The following is a 20586-nucleotide window of genomic DNA, read 5'->3' on the forward strand; positions in this document are numbered from 1 at the left end:
AAAAGGGTGGATCTGTTACCATTGTGTTCGTTTTTAACTATTACAGCAGATTTATGCTTTTTCATTTCAGATATCTAATCAGAACAAATTTTATACGGAACAAAGATTAAAAATTATTTTCTATTAATACCTTTAGAATAAGAGATTCATTAGCAGCATTAACAATCTGTTTCTTGCCCTCCATTTCCTTGTTAATGTCTTCTAACTGGTCCTGTAGTTTCTCAAACTGTTCCTGATAGTGAACTTCTAAATCTTTGATTTGACTCTCTTTCTCTATCAATTCTCTCTTTAGACTTTCTCTCTCCTTCCTAAAATCTCTCATCTCATCTTGTAGATGATCAAGCTGTGGTTAAAACAATGTCATTTAGTGGTGATAATGAATGACAAAATGTCATTAAATGTAATTTACACAGTCTTTTTGTGTTTTTCATCAGGTAATGGTTGCTTTCAAGACATAAACAAGCTGGGTAACTTGAAAATAAATTCCTTGTTTATTTTCTATCGTGTTTCATTTCAGGTCTGATTTTATATCTTTTGATTATGTTCTTTGAAATGACCCAGGCTAGAGGCTTTTCTCCTGCAGTACTTTAGATAAGGTATTTGGTATCAAGGGCATATCCCAATTTACCACTTTTCTTATAAGATGTTATACAGATCTGTTTATGCTCAACTCACTATTCAATGTTCACTATGGTAATATATTATCCTTTATCAGCAACTTTATGATGTTTCAATTGTATCTCAGGTTATTGTCATGATACTATAAAATAGCAGCAATATCCAATGACAACGTTACGTCAAATCGACTGTGACATGGCCAATAAACAGAATAACATCAGTTTTAAACCTCTTGACTGAACATCACATCTTGTCCTAATGGGCTTGTTGTGATATTTTCTGTCTCAACCTCAAAACTGGTGTTATTCTGTATTTAAAGACTTGTCTTAAATACAAAATTGAAGTAAAGCACTGTACAACCCATCATATGACGAAACACACTAATTCTAAATCATTCTGGAGAAGGAAACCCATAAACAGAGGCATACAGTCAGCAGTCAAATTTGATGTCATATGACTTAACAGCAGTCATAAAACCCACACTTAACAAGATCTGTATCAAATATAATGTTCATTAAACTAAATCAGGCCAGATTCATTATAATACCTCCTCCTTGTGCTTCGTTTTAACATAATTCATTTCTTCATTCATCTGGTCTATTTCTGACGAGATCTTTGCCTGATGTTGTTTCTCTCTGGCCCTAGCTGCACCTAATTCTTCTGCCAGTCTAACTGTATCTGTTTCTCTGGACTGTTTTGAAAAAAACAAAATGATTAGTTATTAAACCACTTGTAAATGTCCTATCTACATCCTGAAGCATCAAACACTTCAACATTTTTTTATGACCTATCTCTGTGAAAATAAATCCCATCCAAGCTTTCTAATAACAAACTGTACTACTGTATATACTTACGTTTAAGTCTTATTTTCAACTACTGGGAAGGGTTCTTACTACAGACTAGATCTAGCTTATGAACTAAAATTTTAAACTTGAAAATGTCAAAAGTTTGATAATTGACATGAGCGTGACATTAACACTGAACAACCAAACCGGCACCATTTACCCCAATGTTTAAATTGTAAATGTCAGTTTTAGGAAGACTGTTTCCATCTTCCTTTCACAGCTAAAATATGATGCAATAATAGAATACTGACTGTTAAGTCTTTAGTCTTCCACAATACTGGTCTTGTATGATTTTTTTTGTTTTTCCCACTCAACCATTTTGTGTATTGATTATCAACTGAGTACACCCATAAAGCCAAAAAAACAAAAGGTGTAATAGAAAGATGACCCAATAACGTACTATAATTTGCGACAAAAGTAATCAATATTTCAGTTGGTTATGACATTTCTTTTTATGAATTTCTTTTTCCTTAAGATAAAACCTCTAAACTTACTGAAATATCTTATAAAATGAGATGTCAGAGTGTCATAAACTTTCTGTTTTATTCTTTGTTGTTCACTATATTTATGATTTTAATTTGTGTTATTGGTTGTACCAAAATTAGAATGCATGAAAAAATGGCCATATATTAAAACAATGCAAATGGTTGGTCAAGAATTACTTACTGCTATAAAAACAACTGTGCCTTGTGATTACTTCAACATTTATTGGTAAATAAATAGGTCATTAGGTACACTCATCGTAACTAAGGACTATTAAAGATGCAGCTGTCAGAAATCAGTCCAACTTATAAAAGGGCAAAGGCTAGGTTCCCAAAATTTTGGACTGAAAAGAGGGGTCCAACTTGGAAGCAGATCAACTTATACTCACATATACACAGTATCCATTCACCAAAGTTTGAAGGACATTGTACAAAGATTTATTAAACTATTACCTTAAACACAGATCTCTTTATAAAAGGAGTTTTATCATGATTAAAAATTCAATTTTCAATCTTCAAATAGGAATTCAAAGGAAAATCCAATTTACATGTATGAAAAGTAAAATAACATTGAAAATTAAGATGCTCTAATAAATCTACTTCTCTTATTAATGAAAATATTGGTCCAGCCACAAAACTGATACATCATATAAACGTGTTTATATTGTTACTATGGTACCTGCTGTCTATTGAGGTGTTTATATAGTTACTATGGTACCTGCTGTCTATTGAGGTGTTTATATAATTACTAAGGTACCTGCTGTCTATTGAGGTGTTTATATAGTTACTATGGTACATGCTGTCTATTGAGGTGTTTATATAGTTACTATGGTACCTGCTGTCTATTGAGGTGTTTATATAGTTACTATGGTACCTGCTGTCTATTGAGGTGTTTATATAGTTACTATGGTACCTGCTGTCTATTGAGGTGTTTATATATATACTATGGTACCTGCTGTCTATTGGCCATTTCTTCATATTCTCTTGTTAGTTTTTCATTTTCCCTGTTGGTCTGTGACAACAGTCGTCTAGTGGCCATAAACTCTCCATGCTGCTGTTGTAACTGCTCTCTACCATATTAAAGTACAAAGTTTGAAATATAAGTGCATATCAAATATTTATCATATTTATATCTCAGAATTGCAACACTTATATTAGTAAATATAAATTCAATTACCAATGCTTTTCATTAGTTAATCTCAATAATACAATAATAAGCAATATCTATTGTGAAACAACCTATTATTTCTGCTGTAGAAACTGGGTCAAAATGATTTTTACTCGATTTTCAATTAGGGCTCTGACAGTCTTATCATATCTTGACTTTTCTGAGATCCTTTCCATTTATATTCCATCATTACATCATTTTTACACATATGCATAGTGATATTTAATGTAGACTATAGACATTATCCTAAAAAATCATTTATGTTCCACAATGTTTTATAGCCTTCTTTTTTGAAGTAAGAAATTTCAAGTGTATGAGCCTTAACATGTTCTATACTCCTATTTGTTTGAATTTCTCATCTCACTTTTTCCATGTGTTCTCGTTTACTTTATTCATTTTTTTCCTCATTTGTTCATTAAATTTAGAGACTTTGATTTAGATTTCAATAAAAGCTGTTTCATTTAATTATTGTTGAAAAGTTTAAGCAAAATGTCATCAACAATGACCTAAAACTATATAATTACCTTGTGAGTCTCAGTTCCTGGGTAATCTCTACATTTTCATCTTTCAACTCATCTACTTGTAATCTTTGTCTGTCTGTAAGCTTCAAATATCGTTTAAATGTAAAAGATTAACGGACGTCAACATCACGACCTTTTCAAATTGTCATACAATGACAGACTATGTATAATAGAAACAATATTTACTTTCTTTCTAATTCAAATTACAATAAAGATCATTGATATTAGAACAGGCACAAATGAAAAATATAGATAGATCTCATTATGCTGCACACTTTTACCTATGTCAGAATTTAGCTAAACCTAATGGTTTCGGAGATATATGCAAAAAACTACTGTTTGACCCCTATGTTCAATTTTTAGTAACGACACCATTATTTTCGACAGATCAAAAATACCCACATTAGTTCTATGCAGGATACCCCTAAGAACATTTGTCCCAAGTTTGGTTTCAATTGGTCCAGTAGTGTCAGAGGATAAGATTTTCGGCCAGGTGAGCTAAAAATGGTAAGCTCATATATATGCTGACAGTACTTTTATAACATATATAAGTAAACTAATGTCAGACTTGGTTTTATGTAATCAACAAAAAAGTGGAAAATTTTGAAACCGTAAGTAAAACTATGGTAAAAATAGAACCATGATGGTAAATTCAAGATTTAAAATACAGAAGAAAATCAGGTCTGTAATGTCAAAACTGCTAATCTGGTTTACCATTTGCTTATTTGAAAAACTTGAGCAATGAGACCGACTCAGTTAAAATTAACTGAATTGTCATATGCAAGAAATGCTTTTATTAGCATTTTTATGACCTGAACCAAAATTTTACTAAAGGCAAGTTTTTGAATTATTAAAAAACACTGTCTTCCGACTCCTATGTTATGTACTTAGTATAGGCAGCCATATCTGTTCACTTCCAGCACAATACACTAAAGAACCAATAAGCTTATTTTCATTAAATGATCTTAATTGGTTTTAGAGAAGAGATTTTCAATGTTGTAAATGTGGGGGAAAAAAATTCAAGACTTGTTTCTGGAGCCATAACTACTACATCAGAAGACAAACTGTTTCGAAAATTTCGATATTGGTCTGTCTCATGATGCTGAAAAATATTACCAAAGCAAAAATTTTGCTAAGGGGCAATGGTTTTTGAGTTATTTGTAAAAACTGCCTTATGACCCCTATGTTCTATTTTCAGTAACAGCAGCCATGTTTTTTGACGGATTAAAAATCCCAACATTCATTTTGTGTGGGATACCCTAAGGAACAATAATACCAACTTTCATTGAATTCTATTCGATGGTTCTAGAGAAAAAGATTTCCAAAGTTGCACATGCAAAAAATGACATAAAATCTGTTTCAAGGGCCACAATTCCTACATCAAATGATGAGTTTTTTTGAAAATTTCGGCATAGGTCCATCTCTTGATGCTGAACAATATTACCCTCTGCTAGAATTTTGCTAAAGGCAACGGCTTTTGAGTTATTTGCAAAAAAATGCCTACTGACCCTTAAGTTCTATTTTTAGTAATAGGGGCCATATTTATTCATAGATCATAAATCCAAATTTTGTGCACACTAGTCTAGGGAACAATCATGCCAAGTATACATCCTGTCTGTCTAGTAGTTTCAGATTAGAAGATTTTCCAAAATTTGTCCATAACAACAACGACAATGACGACGGACACCAAGTGATAACATAAGCTCACTTGGCCTTTGGTCAGATGAGCTAACAAGTAGTAAGCAACACTGAAAAGGCCCACAAGATAAATATTCTAAAATTACTTTTTCCAGCTCATCTAATTTTGCTGTCTTGGACTGTAACTCAATCTGTTGTTTCTGAGCAAGTGTATCACTTTGATGGTACAACATCTTTGTCTCCTTCAAATGGAGTTGTGTTTCTTGTAGTCTGTCATCAAGATCTGATATCTAAAGACAGACAAATTTATATCATTCTTAAGTTAAAAGAATGAAAAAAAAAACATAAAGATAATAGAAACAAATATACATAACAGTTAGGAACACTAGTTTTAAGTGGGGGGAAAACAATTATTGTAAAACTATCTCTTTTTGTTGTGTATCAATTTCATCATCTAATTTGTCAATTCAACCCATGCAAACAAATTCAGAACAAACTATGTATTTTACACTGATATATTCAGTGAAATCTGACTAACTAAACTAAACTAAACCCTGAATAATCAGAAAACCTGTCTAAATCAGACATTTATTAAAGTCCATTTACATCAAACACCACTGACGAACAGTATATTAATCCACAACAGGTACTCATAAAAGGCGATTCAAAGTTGATTTTATGATTCTCATGCCATTTCTCATAAAACAAAGAAGGAAGTGAGGCATTTCATTTTACCCATAAATTGCCCAATAAAAGTGATGAGGGTGCTATTTACATTGTTCATAGCAGGAGAAAAACTATGAAGAACATGCATTTCAGTTTAGTATTTTATTGACATTGCAATAAAAATGGGTAATGAGACTTCTTCAACAGAGATGGAGATGAACCATAGAGCCAAGACATCAATTTTAGTTGGCTTTTAAATATTTTAAACTATAAGGCATAGGGTATGAAATCTTATACTTCAATAGAAATATCATTTACTGAAACCAATTGTAGAACACAGCCAAATGTGCCACATATGATAATCATATGGTAATCATATGACAATCATATGATATTTCACATATGATAGTCATATGATATCATATGATTCTCATATGGTAATTTTGGCTTAAAAACATATGACAATCATATGTTTGTGAAAAAACATACGATTATCATATGATAATCATGCAATAATCATATGTATAACAAAACATATGATTATCATATGGTGCTCAATTTATATGATAATCATATGATGCAAACCATATGACTCTCATGTGTGGCACATTTGCCTGTGAAGTCCAGTGTTGATAGTAAAGATCAGGGGTACCATAATAACATATCTTGAAATCTAAATCTACATTTCCTTTTATATTGTATCTGAAAAGAGCATATTCTCAAATTGGATCATGGTTAATCATATCGTTGTTACAGACAAAAGAATATTTTCATGAGTTTTACCTGCGTGGTCCTTTCTTGGATCTCAGCTTCATATTTACGTAAAGTAGCATCTAATTTCTGAATTCTCTGCTCCATCTCGTTGTGATGTTCCTTAATAGTTTGGTCCAAATGGGCAACCTTTAATTTAATAAGTACAGATTTAGCACGAGAAAAAATTATAGCATTTATCATTTCTGGAGAATAACAAATTTCTAAGGTTATATTCAGATTTAATCAAAGAAAGTTATTGCTAAAATGAAGCAAAGAAAAGTCTTAACTTTGTATTAAGCTGTTCATAATCTCTTAATAAATTTCAATTTACATATACACTAAAACAAATCCTTTATATCAACATAAAAATAAGTTGTTCGGAAAATTAATTTCTAAATGTACCCATTTTTAACAAATCCTTACTCCAAATAATAATGGAAAAAGGGGATATGCCACAGCTATTTTGTATATCTCAAAACTAGCAATATTTCCTTCCAAATAATCTTTTAGTGTATTACTACAAACCAAACCTATCATTATGTAGACTCTACTAATTAAACATCAATTAGCATCTAAACCTGAACCTGCCTTCGATTCCTAGCAATCATCAGATTTCTCGTATTACCTTTTCATTGTGCTAAAACAATGTGATTATGTTTAACTTAATCAACTAACAGTGAGGAAGAAGGTGGAAAAAAGAATGGTTTTAAGTGCAAGTCTGTAAGAATTGAGAAAAATTAATCATATGCATGTCAAAAACCCACTAATCTGAAAAAAATTATTTCACCAAAAGATTATTTCTCTATTTCGAAATACCAGTATTGAACTCTGCATAACTGGATTTGTTCAGAAATTTTTCAATAGAATACTAGAAAAATGAGGTTTCTGACAGAGTTAGCTGCCCTTGAAATGTTCATTTCCTGTACATTTCAATAAAATTATAACTCAATTTATCAAAATGATATGAAAAATCTTAACTTTTTTCCCTTGATTCTGATAGTGCAAATAGTCAAATTACAATTTCCAAATGCCCCTTTTTTTCATACCATGTTTCAACCACTGCCTGATTCTTACAGAGACTGACACTTAACACATGAAAACTTAGCTTTCCCTCCTTGGAATATTAGATACTTAAAGGATATGCTTCATTTTTAAGAATTTACTGAAGTTAGCTAAAACAGCAATCATTTATGGGTTTGTAACTGTAAGAGAAACCTATACATGTATTTTGAATTCAGTACAAATATTTTTCCATGGATCTTTAATGTTATGATAGAAAAGGCAACTAAAACTAGTTGTTTTTACATGTTTGGAAGAAGGAACAAATTAAGCATTAAAAAACAATCATCAAATTTTATCTGTAATAGCACAATTCTTGTCTGAGGTTAAAGAAAATCAAGCGATGAAAAATTCAGTTTTACAATGTTAATTATATCATACTTGTGATACTCTCTGTTGTAACTCCATTTGTCTTTCATCCAGTGTCACTGTCAGCTCTGTTACAGCTTGTTTCTTTTCATTTAACTCCTCTTGGGTTTTTCTATGTGGAAAATATATATATATTAACTAATGATAAATTGTCTTTTCCTAAACATTGTAAAAAAATGACAGATTTAAAAAAAAGTATAATTCCATTTTGAACCATATGAAAATCTTGGAAGATTGTTTGCCTCAAACCCCTAACTATCCCATCAACCGACAGTCCAGATTTGTCTTATATTAACCTGTGAAAGGATGGTTCATATATCCTAACATTGATTGTTCTTGTGGATAAATCTTACCCCAGGGTTGCTTTCAGATCTTCTATCATTTCTTCCATAGCCTTAGATTCATACAGAACTTTCTGTAAATGTTTACTGGTGTCATCAGCCTCACTCTGGGTCTGAGTCTGGGATATCTATGATAATAAAAAAACTATAATAGTATGTAGATAGGATTAGTCCAATGTATCTTTTATTACATATTTAAATAAAACCTAAAAACCAGGGCTGAACCATACAATGATTGAAAAAAATATCTTTTTCATAAAATAAACAAGTATGAATACAGGATTTCACTTGATTGTTGATCATTTATAAGGTATCCCAGTAAAAGCATTAGTTGGCTGCTTTATTGTTAAACTTTTGAAACTATCACTTAAACATATCTATCTAACAAGCAACTTGTAGCCACATGTCCCTTGAAGCTGAAGTGCAAAAACTCCTATAAAATTTGTCAAATCAAAATGGTGGTGCAATATGATCAGTGATAAAAGGTGACTAACAATCCTACAAAGTTTGAACAAAATCAGTCAAGTGGTTTACAAGGAGTTATGTCCACAAATGTGACCAGACGGACGGACACCGAACAGTATTTTTATGTCCCCTTCTGCAAAGCGATGGGGGACATAAGGTGAATACTGAGTAGATAGAGAAGCTATGAGATGATCAAAATAATAAAGCTTACTAATTAAAAAACTGGAATATAGAATTTCTTATGAATTTATACAAAGAACAATTAGCTGACATCTTTCAAATTTCCCCCAAAAAATTAGGGGTCTTCAAACTCTTATTTTTCTTGTAGTATTAAAAGAAATTAAAATTACTGATACATCTCTAAAGAACATTTTATCCATCACTTATCTCCACTTCAAAGGATTTTTTCCCATCAATCATATTCCCTTAAAAGAGACCTTTCACAATAAATGTTTGTCATTTTACCATCACATTTTTTATGCAGAAAATTATTCAAAAATAATTTCAACATGTTATCTTTACATCATTTTAAACACTTTAACTTAATTGAAAACATAAATTTCTGTATGATTTTGCAAGATGACAGAGAAGAATGCTCCTTATAATGATCCACCTTAAAAACGACCATGAATTTCATCAGGAGTCTTATCTGAAATCTCTTCACTATACCATCCAATACAGTCAGACTCTTACCTGGTCTCAGGACTTCACCATCCAATACAGCCAGACTCTTACCTGGCCTCTGGATTTCACCATCCAATATAGCCTGATTATAACCTGGTCTCTGGACTTCACCATTCAATACAGCCAGACTCTTACCTGTAGCCTCTGGACTTCATCATCCAATACAACCAGACTCTTACCTGGTCTAAGGACTTCACCATCCAATACAGCCAGACTCTTACCTGTAGCCTCAGGACTTCACCATCCGATACAGCCAGACTCTTACCTGTAGCCTCAGGACTTCACCATCTGATACAGCCAGACTCTTACCTGAAGCCTCTTCAATTCACCATCTAATTCAGCCACTAGCTGTGTCTGTTGATCCATATCTTGTTCCTTCTGTTGTATCTGGTCTTCATAATCTGTTACTGTAGAGCACATAATGAAAAATTTAATACGTAGATATTTTTAAATGCCTCACTGAGCGCAGTAGTTGAACCTTGAACAGTCAGGGGAAGTATAGACGCAACATCCAAGTTTAGTACAGCACAGATGTTGGATTGTGATTAAAGTTTCTAATTTCGCCTGATATCTTTATTTTAAATACAGTGGAAAATTAAACATGTCAAAGAATACCCATAGTTTATTTTTTGTGAGGCCACATGGGACAAAACATCGATATTACAATCATATCAATGGATACCTACAATTCAATTGTTTTTTTGTTTTTTTTGTTACAAGACCTGTGTGAGAGCTTACTGAGTGAAAGCTCCTTCTTGCAGTATTTGAAACATTTAAGTAAAACCAGAAATTTGTGAGTGATGGCTCAATAGTAATACCCCCACTTTCAATAACAATAAAAGAACTATATAAAGTACTCGGTAAACAGAATATCCCACCATATGGCATACCTACAGAAAGAATGCGTTAAAATTTCAAGCCACTGTTAGAGAAGTTGCTGAGAAAAGTGTGAGGAAAATTTTAACTTTTAAAAATATAAAGTCAAAAACTTACTGATTTCAAGCTTCTGTTCTAGTTGTACCCTCAAATCTCTCATATCTTTCTCTATTTTAGTAAGTCTGGAGGATTTCTTATCACTTTTCTCTTGCTCTTCTTGTAGATGTTGCTCCAACATGTTTATTTCAGAGTTCATATGAGCTTTCTCTTCTTCCAATGACCTAAGTGTATCAGTAAGTTTAGTGATTGTATTGGTCCTATCTTCTAAATCAGTACAGGCTTGTCCCAGTTTTCTCTCCATAGTTTGGAGTTCAGTCATAAATTGAGACTTTTCTGTCAATGTCTGGTGTTCTAAGCTAGATACCTAAAATATACAAGACATGATTTAAACACATAACTACTACATTTGCAGTAGCATGCAATTTGAGCATAACTGATCACTTAGGAGGAATACAATATTAATTTCCAATCAATTGCCTTGCTTTCTAAATGAATATATAGAAGCTTACTACTAGCATTTGTGTTTCCATAGCAAAATATTCTAGTTAACTTAAGGTACATAATTTTAACACTGTTCAATGTAAGCTATGAAATACAAGATATAGCTATTCTTAACTTCTGAAAGTTAAAACTAAACATTTGCCCATCTCAGATATTACAAAAGCATAATGATCAAAGAACCCACACATGTGATTAAAGTTCTTTTTCAACGGACAGACAAGATGCATGCAGCAGAAGCCTCCAAAAAGTATGGAGATCGCAAATATTTCCCATTGCCTTTTAATAAGAAAATTTGAATCTACCAAAAAATTGAAATTGAAATTTTTCATTTGTTCTTATCATTATGTAAAAAGTTGTTTCAAACAGTCCCACACATACACAGGCACAAACCACAAAGGTCAAAAGTAAACAAAATCTACTTCTGGCCACAGAAGAATTTTTCTGAGCAGGCAATATCAAGAATCATTTATTGTTAGCCTAATACCTGTTGTTGTAGCTCTGACTGACAGTCCTCTAACTCTGTGATCCTACAGGTACTCTGTTGTAACATGGTCTGATGTTCATATAAAGTCTTCTCTAAGTCTAGATTCTCTCGATGTTTCTCTTCATGTAGTTTCCTTGCATGCTTCACCTGCCTTTCCATTTCCCTTACCTACAATTTAAACATCTGTTTAGATAAGTCATACAAACTTACAAAGGTAAATAGACACTGATGATGTCTTAAAAAAGCATTTATTTTTTATTTTTTGTATTGGTCCCTTATATTTAGTGTGAAATTGTAAAACAGACATGATCTTACATCTGGGTACAAATAGGAAAAAATCTCAATCAAATTAAATAAAAGTAGTACACGAGTTTTTTTTAACGTAATTTCATTAAAAATGAAATTTTGCCCTTGGAAAAAAGTTGGGACTTCTGCATTGTAACTAAGGTAATGAAATGACGTTCATTTTGAAGTGTTCAGTTAATAGTTCCATTTTTTTCTGTTCTAATTTCTATGCTTTAAACATCTGTGGGAAACTTAACCCTACCCTTTCCTCCTTATAATTCATCTCTCTTTCAAATCTTTCTTTAGAATCTTCTAACGCCTCTACATAAGACTTGATCTCTTCTCTACACACCATTACTGCTGTTTCTAATTGTTTGATTTGAGAGGTTGCTTCAGTCTGTTGGACGTCCAGTTGCGACAAGGCTTCACGGTTCTGTTTAGATTTTATATTCAACTCCTGAAATGAAATAAATATATATGCATATTTTCATGTTTCAAATCGTACAGGATCTAAAATTTGTCTTTTCTCTATAATAGAATGTGACACAAAATTGTATTTGAACCAGTAACAGAGTTTATTGATGTAAATTGTCATTCTATTGTGATAATAATACACATTTGTAACAGTAATCTATACTGTATGTCAATTCAATTTTTTGTAAATAATTAATTATTAAAATGAAACAAAGAATGCCTATATACATCAGCAGTCACGGAAAGGATTTACATTATTTCATTTTTTTTTAAATATGATTAATGCCCCAACCAAGATCCAAACCCTTGTGTTAATACAAGTATACCTCTCGAGTTGTCTTCAGTGATTGTTCCAGGCTATAAATATTAGAATTGGCATGTTCCATATCACGTTTCAGCTGATTTGTTTCCCTTTCTTTAATTTTCAAATCACTAATGGCTCTATCTGCATCATTTTGAAGCTAGATTAATGATAATAAAATAATCTTCAACATTTTTTTTATTATTACTTGTACTATCAAATGTCAAATTTCTCCATAGTGCACATCTTCAATATGTTAATAAATACAGACTAAATTTATGATAACAATGGTTCAATAGTTTTGAATTATAGATTACATTAAGTAGGTAACCACTAAGCATGACAGAGTGGTACAACTACTACACTAACTTTCATCATTGGTAATATGGCAATAAATGGACTGGTTGGTGTCCCCCCCCCACCCCATAAAAAAATTATATAGACCAAAGCTGGGTTTGTTGAATTTTAAAAGGGGGTGGGGACAACCAGTCAACTTATTTTGCAATTTTATCCAATGTAATATATATATACATCTTAGAATGTGATGACTATTTGCTACACTGCTCCATCGGATCAAATTGACAGAGGGAAGATAAGTAATTGCATAGAAGGGTCTGAAAAATTCCCAACAATGTTAGAACTGTCAACTATATATATATATACAAAATTTGTGGCTACCATGGATACTATCCCCTATATAGAAAGCAAAAGCTTAAAATTTATTATCACTACTCTCTTAGCAATAGCAGCATTGCTATAATGCTATATTTATTCCTATGTAATATGGGAATAAATTGTGTGCTTACTTTCGGTTGTTTAATATTGTATATACATGTACTATCATGGTGCTTACTAATAAACTTGAGCATTAATATTTGAACACTATTTTTTTTTAAATAAACAGAAAACAATTATTGACTTACAATATCAATTTGTTTTTCATACTCCTGTATTTGTTCTCTTTGTAGTTGTTGGTTCTGATCAGTATTATTTCTGAGTTTCTGTAAAGCCTGTTGTTTATCATGACATTCCTTCTGGTATCTGTTAGCTTCCTCATCTTTGGAGGAGATCTCTTCTTCTAGTTGTTTCATACGAGCCACTGTGGTAGAGAATTCTGCCATCTTCTGATCTAGTTGCTGTTCTAGGTTAGCTATCTGTGATGCCTTCCTTCTGGACTAAACACCATAGATACAAATGTAAGTTCTATCTATTCAATCATACATACTAAAATTTTTCTCACATATAAGCTTTTTATCAAGGCTGTGTTCAAGTTTGAATCCTTCAAACATAAATTCAAAAAATAATGAATACAGCACACAATTCAAGATAACCATTTTTTAACATTCATAATTTTTTAAATTTAGGAAGTCTACTTTTATTTACTTAAGTGACTGACAAAGTCTTAAACAAAGGTGATGGTACGATATGACAGTGGAAAGAAATCAGTATTATAAATATTTTATACAGTTTTTGTACAAGCACAAAGATATACAAAAATTTGGACCAGCAAAATCAACACTATAATGTCCAACCTCACGTTCCACGGTAGTGACATCAGTACATTTCTGATTAATTTGTTCCTGTAGTTCTATCAGCTGTGTGTTACGTTGGTTAATCCTTGTCTCTAACGTAACATTCTGAGCTTCTCTATCGGCCAAATCTCTCCGTGCTTCAGTTAGTTGACTGATTAGTTTAGTCTTGTCAGCTTCTAAACAGCTGATTGTGGTTTCTAGTTCTTGGACTTTACTCAAACCTGCAATAAAAAGACATATGTGTTCAAATCAAATGAAGTCAATGATGATTGGCAACCAAAGACATTTGAACATCGTTAGAGAACTAATCATTTTTGTAAAGTTTGAATGTCTCCTCTATATCTTTCTATTTCACTAACTATACTTTTTAACTTATGAAACTGTCATTTTTTTTTCATCAAATGGTATACATGGACTATTCACTAAAGTATTTATCATTGTAAATAATGTAAACCCAATACTTGTTTAGGTGGACTTAAGGAGGTAGACCTATGGTAAGGGATATAACTCTTGAAATCAGTGATATTTGTTTGTATCATATTCAATTTCACCAAAGCCTCTCAAGCTTTCATTTGAAGCAGAATAAAATCAATCCAAGTTAATTAGATGCTTACATAATATTGATGTGAAATGCTCGATGCAAACATTCCAATGATTTCTAAAAGTTATGTCCCTTACCTTAGGTCTACCTCCTGAAGTTGCTTTAAATATCACTATACAGAGAAAATAGTTAAAAAAAACTAAATATTATAGTTTACAATGCCTATCACACTTCTTACAATGATGCACCTAAATTAAGTACCAACCTTTCTGATTATTATCTAAGAGAGAAGTAAGATCTGACTTCAGACTCTCTATTACAGCTGTCTGACTACTGGCTTCTTTAGACTGAAGATTAGCCTGGAGACTTTGGATCTCAGCATCCTTCATTGCTAACTGCATCCTTTAATGATAAATTTCAATATAATGCTTGATCATCTGGTATAAGCTTATTAATGTCAAATTTGATGTTAGTGATAGATTGAGAATGTTAAACAGATATCATAAAGGTTTGTGTAGGTATTGAAGGATATTACATATAAAATGTAACATTTACTGTAGCCCATGTCATCCATGAATGGAATCAATAGGTTTATGGAGGCTCAAAAGTTAACTGTGTACACTGCTTCTGCACCTATAACAGAGGTAACCATTCTTATGGCAAGGAACTTCTAAAAGAAACATTTTTTTAACAATTACATCATTATTAAAATTAGGGTAGGTAGATGACTTTCCATTTTATTTATGACAGTAGACAAATTTGTTAAGAGTAAACCACTAATAGAATCAAAGAAATCAATGTACATAAAATGACCTGAGATCTTGAAGAATGGCTCTGGCTCCACCAGTAGCTTGGGGTGGTTCATTAGAGAAAGAGTTGTATTCACTCTGAGTAGATTTGTAGAATCCTCCAGAGGCACCTTGGTCTTGTCTAACACTACACACTCCACTGTCATTAAAACTTACTCCACCTCTCTGAAATATAAGAAACAGTATTTATACAAGAGCTTATAAAATGCTATCATTTCTCTACTGATCACTGAAACCATTTTTGAAAAATGACTAACCATATTTTAAAACATTGGGGACATAAAGTATTTGACATAATATCTACTGCAAATTTATAATTTATTGTAATGTGTTTTATTTATTGAAACAAAAAAATGTTACTGACTTAAAATTCTAACAATCAAAACTTGTGTGATGGAACTTTTTACATTGTAACTAATTCTTCACTAAATCACATTTTTAAACTGACATGAATGACGAAGGTGAATATTCAATAAATTCATCAATTTACAGTTTAAGTACATAACTTTAATTTATTGCTGACCTTACTGTTACAGGAAATCTTGTCAGATTATACCAATACAGTTTTGTTAACAGTTAATCTGAGGAGATTAATCAATAAGAGATTTGATTCAATGCAAGCTTGGCTATTTCATTTTTCCAATGTTAATTGTTACAATTTTTAATGGTTTAAGTACCTACCAATGGCTGACATTAGTTTTCTATTCATACTTACACTGATTCTACTCTGGTCCTGTTGAACTTGTGCAGCCAGTTGTTCTAGCTGGACTAACATGGTTCGACTCTCTTCTATCTCCTGTGTGCACTTGTTGAGCTGTTCCTGCTGTCTGTTTACCTGTGATTTTAATCTTGTGTTTTCCTTTCTTGTACCATCCATCATCATTAACTCATTGTCCATCTGATCTAATGGTGGTGAGATACAATGATAAATTAGGCCGATACATATTAGTTGTTAGTTTTTTTTTGTTTTTTATTTGTTTAATTTAACTTATGAAGAAATCTTATTTTAATACAAGTATTTTCTTTTCTTTAAAGCTATATTTTTTATGAAGAAGGTTAAATTTGTATGCCTGCATTTTTATTTATGATGAAAGTTGAACTATTATAAATTTCATTGTTAACCACATATATTTCTCAGTTTTAGATGCAGTCTTTAGTTTTTTAATTTTCAAAATATTCAAATCTACGTTACACTGTTACAATCTGTACATCAAACATATTTTAAATGCTAAGAAAGATGATCAGAGTTTTTTCAAGCCATGTATTGAAAACCAACAAACATTTAAAAGAAGGACATTAATGGAACATAAAGTGATACCTTGCCACTTCTGGGTGAAAATAAAGAGCTGCCAAATGTTCAAAATGGCCTACTCATAAATTTTTTCTAAAATTTGAACTTCATCTGTATTTTATGGTATTTAACAACTATGCAAAGTTGCAAAAATATTCTTTGATATCAAGTGAACATCTTGAAGTCATTTAGGGATGGACAGAAATACGGATGAACACACAACTTTATGGAGAGTATCACACAATATATAGCCACCTCATGTGGTGGATTATAAAAATAAACAAAACTTACTATATTTTGACGTGATTTTGGCAAGTTGAGATTTCAGGTCCAGGTTCTGTTTCTCTAAATGACTTTTTGCCTCCATCTCAACCCTTTCCTCACTCTGATACTGTCTGTAAGTAGAAGAATACATGAAGTTCTCGTGTTACTGTCTGTTTAAATGTGATATCTTATGAAGGGAATTATTGCACAAAAAACTTTCTTCATAAAGATGAAACTTCTGACAATTGTTCATATTTTAAGATACATTAAGGCTAACTACTTCAACTCCACATTATAAACAATGAAGTCTCCATCATGTTAAAGGTTTAAAATATATGTCAGTATTAGGTTAGAGCAGTAATCAATGATTTTGTTTCCCTTTCAAAAAATATGCTCTCCTTATATTTTTGGGGGACAAACTTTAGTGACAATCATTATTCTTAATAAAACTTGTAGAAACAAAAACAGATTTGAAAATTTGTACAGATTTGAATTTTTTTCCACAGGAAACTTGTGTATTTTCAGCCATTACATAGCCCACCCAAAAAATCACTAGTAATTAAGTCGTGTATCACATATGCACTACCAAAAAAACATACCTTATATCTTCCTGCTGACTTTTGACCTTAGATTGTAAAAGAGAAAGTCTCTGTAGAAGTTCTTCTCTCTCAGTATTTCCATGGGCTAAAGTATCACGCAGGTAGTCTTCACTTTCTTCCATCTAAAATACAAAAACAATAAAAAAGTAATGTAGTGATACATATGTCAGGTTCAGAACCTATGATTGTAGGTCTACTTTAATGTAAAAACAAAACACACATTTATATTACACTGTCTTGTGTAGAATTGACTGAAAAATGATAATAAATGATTCAAATTTATTTAAGGACATAAATGCACAATTTAAAATCAAATAAAAACATTCAAGTTTATTTAGTGAATATAAATTACTACTTAGAAACCCATTGGATATGCTTAGAATATTACAAAAAAGAAAACATTGGTGATATATTCCATCCTGATTTTTAGTATCTGTTACACATACCTTTTTCACTTTATCTTTGGTTTTCTTCTGATATTCCTCTAAAGTTTCCTGAGAATCTATCAGATTTGACAAAGCCTCATCTCTCTGACTTTCAGCTCTAATTCAATGTAAGAAATAAATAATCATATTCAATATACAGCTTTAAACTTCATTTCTAAACTCAACATAGTTTTTTTTTTTTTTTTTAAATACTTGAAAAAAAAATGTATTCTTTGTGCATATTGTTATAAAGCAAGACAGCGTAATGATGTCACAATGGAAGTCATACCAATCATCTACCAAGAAAAAAAATCCATTCTGTTGAGAAGGACACTCATTTTCTCTCACAATCCACAAAATGTAAAAAATTTTCAGAAATCACCTGTAGACGTATATGTCAGAAAACATCTGTAGACATATATGTATACAACTTTTTTAAAGTTCACAAAAAGCTTCAATGTACATGTATCAGTTATTTTCAAAGAATTGGACAAGACATGCCACTTTGTTTAATGTAGATTTTCCATTAATATTTTTATGTTTCTACAACCACTTATTTAAGTAGATTCTTTTAGACTTAGTGATAGGTCAAGTTCTTTATTAGGACGGAACATTAGCAATGTACTATATATGTAGATGATAAAAACATGAATGGATCGAAATAGTTCTGCCGGAAGTGATGTAATGAGATATGCAACTTTTAATGCAGATGCACAATGTGTGTTTTATGAATTCTTACATATTCCTATTGGTTAAGACATCAGTAATATAACAACATACACGTAGGAGTGCATTGTCAACAACGTCAGATGTTATTTGAGTAAGAATAGCTCTGTCACTAATAAGCATACCCTAAAATATTATTATGTCATACATAATTTTTTGTTAAATTCCAATTGTTTTTCTCATGAAATCACATTTTACAAAATAAGTACCCTTTTCTCCTTTTCCTTTCATTACTGACATCTGATCTCAATTCTTCCAATGTATCTTCTAGGTCTTTCATACTTTGTTTTTGTTCATTAAGCTGTTTTTGGCTCTTCTCAAATCTCTCTTCAGCATCTCTTTAAAATCAAAGATGAGTATAGTCAAATTAATTTAAAAAAAAACAACATAAAAATACTGATGAACAACTGTTTAGATATTTGTTATATTTCCAGGTGTTTAGAATGCCATCTGACTATCTATGCTATCAATGACATATATACATTTTGTTGAGTGCTGGAATATATTGTTCATCTGACATTCAACATAAATAGATAAGGTACACAATGAATAATAAAATACATTTGTTAGTTTTTGAACTTTGCAGCATGAATTCCTGATTTGCTATCATTCTTTTATCATTACAAATACTTAAAAAAAACAAGTCTTGTCGTATTGTTCACTACAGGATATACAAGTCTTACCTAAGTGCAACTTCAAGAGAATCAGTCTCTGCCTGGAGGCCAATTATTTTGTCCTCTAAATCTGGAACTTGTTCCCTGTAATCATCTAATTCTTTACTCAACTCAGAAACCTGAAAGCATATCAGATTATACATTATATAACTAGTATTAACACACCATTCCTAATATTTACTTCACAGGTCAAAACTGTAACAAAATTTATACCCCAACTCCCCCATTTGATATAATGCACCTTTCAACTATGATTTGGATCAACATCTAAAATAGAAGATGCACGATGCAATGCAATGGGAATATGTAATAAAGATTCTATAAAAGTTTCATTAAATTCCATTCAGTATTGTAGGAGGAGTAACAAATAAGAGAAGGGTATCCCTTTATATAGCAGAAGAAAAGAAGGCAGGTAGTATGGACGGAAGGAAGGATGGACAACCCTATCACAAAATAAAGTTCGCAAGTGGGGAGTTTCAAAATTTCACAAATGAGGTTCTAAAGGTGCACATTTTTGTTTTCTGTGAATATAAAGAATGGAGACAAATTATTCACACATGTAAACAATATTCAAATACAAATATGATTTTCAAGTACAATTTCTCAGCTTTATTTACTCAACTTTCTATTAACATACACACGCAGATTATGTACTTATAATGCATAGATCAAGGTTCAGTGTTTTTTCAGTACTACATAGAAGGTTGGCCATTTCTTCTAGAAATAGTACCTGAAACCACACACAGATGAAGATTTTCTGGCTCTTAACAAGATAATTTTATTTTAAAAGACATAGTTGAGCTGTAAACTAAGTTTTAAAAATTATATTGTAAGTAGAAAAATTTGCTATTCCTCAATCTAAAGATGTTAAATGTTAAAGATTTGTAAGAGTAATCAAGGGAACCAATGTTATAGCGGTAATCAAAAGAATGTAACCCAGGGACAAAGACTAGACATGGAAAACAGACACACACAACCAAGAACACAAAGCAACTAAAATCATACATACAAAGTAACAGAAGTAAATATATATGTAAATGTTCACTAACACTGAGATTTACATGAATGTTCAATGTATAAAGCATAGCAGAATGCCAATAATATCTATTTGCAGTTCTTTGTTCAAGATTTCTAC

The 20586-nt window shown here is 31.5% G+C and overlaps 1 protein-coding gene across 3 annotated transcripts in view; it reads right to left on the reverse strand.

Moving 5' to 3' along the window:
• LOC148611252 (uncharacterized) overlaps positions 1-20586 on the reverse strand; it is a 41422-nt gene that overhangs the window by 7217 nt on the left and 13619 nt on the right. For all 3 annotated transcript variants that reach the window (XM_088591589.1, XM_088591588.1, XM_088591587.1), the window contains exons 4-26: positions 19461-19570; positions 18987-19115; positions 18073-18169; positions 17627-17748; positions 17055-17158; positions 16188-16375; positions 15477-15637; positions 14929-15065; positions 14123-14343; positions 13514-13765; positions 12616-12750; positions 12078-12272; positions 11531-11698; positions 10603-10909; positions 9919-10016; positions 8473-8588; positions 8132-8231; positions 6722-6838; positions 5419-5562; positions 3638-3717; positions 2898-3015; positions 1166-1309; positions 131-343 (exon numbers count right to left, since the gene is read on the reverse strand). In XM_088591589.1, coding sequence (XP_088447715.1) covers positions 131-343; positions 1166-1309; positions 2898-3015; positions 3638-3717; positions 5419-5562; positions 6722-6838; positions 8132-8231; positions 8473-8588; positions 9919-10016; positions 10603-10909; positions 11531-11698; positions 12078-12272; positions 12616-12750; positions 13514-13765; positions 14123-14343; positions 14929-15065; positions 15477-15637; positions 16188-16375; positions 17055-17158; positions 17627-17748; positions 18073-18169; positions 18987-19115; positions 19461-19570 — 3456 coding nt within the window. The remainder of the gene's footprint in view (positions 1-130; positions 344-1165; positions 1310-2897; positions 3016-3637; positions 3718-5418; positions 5563-6721; positions 6839-8131; positions 8232-8472; positions 8589-9918; positions 10017-10602; positions 10910-11530; positions 11699-12077; positions 12273-12615; positions 12751-13513; positions 13766-14122; positions 14344-14928; positions 15066-15476; positions 15638-16187; positions 16376-17054; positions 17159-17626; positions 17749-18072; positions 18170-18986; positions 19116-19460; positions 19571-20586) is intronic.

Source organism: Perna viridis, chromosome 7 (genome assembly GCF_037379345.1).
Source record: "Perna viridis isolate PV_CMFRI_1.1 ecotype Kerala chromosome 7, ASM3737934v1, whole genome shotgun sequence".
NCBI classification, from domain to species: Eukaryota; Metazoa; Mollusca; class Bivalvia; order Mytilida; family Mytilidae; genus Perna; species Perna viridis.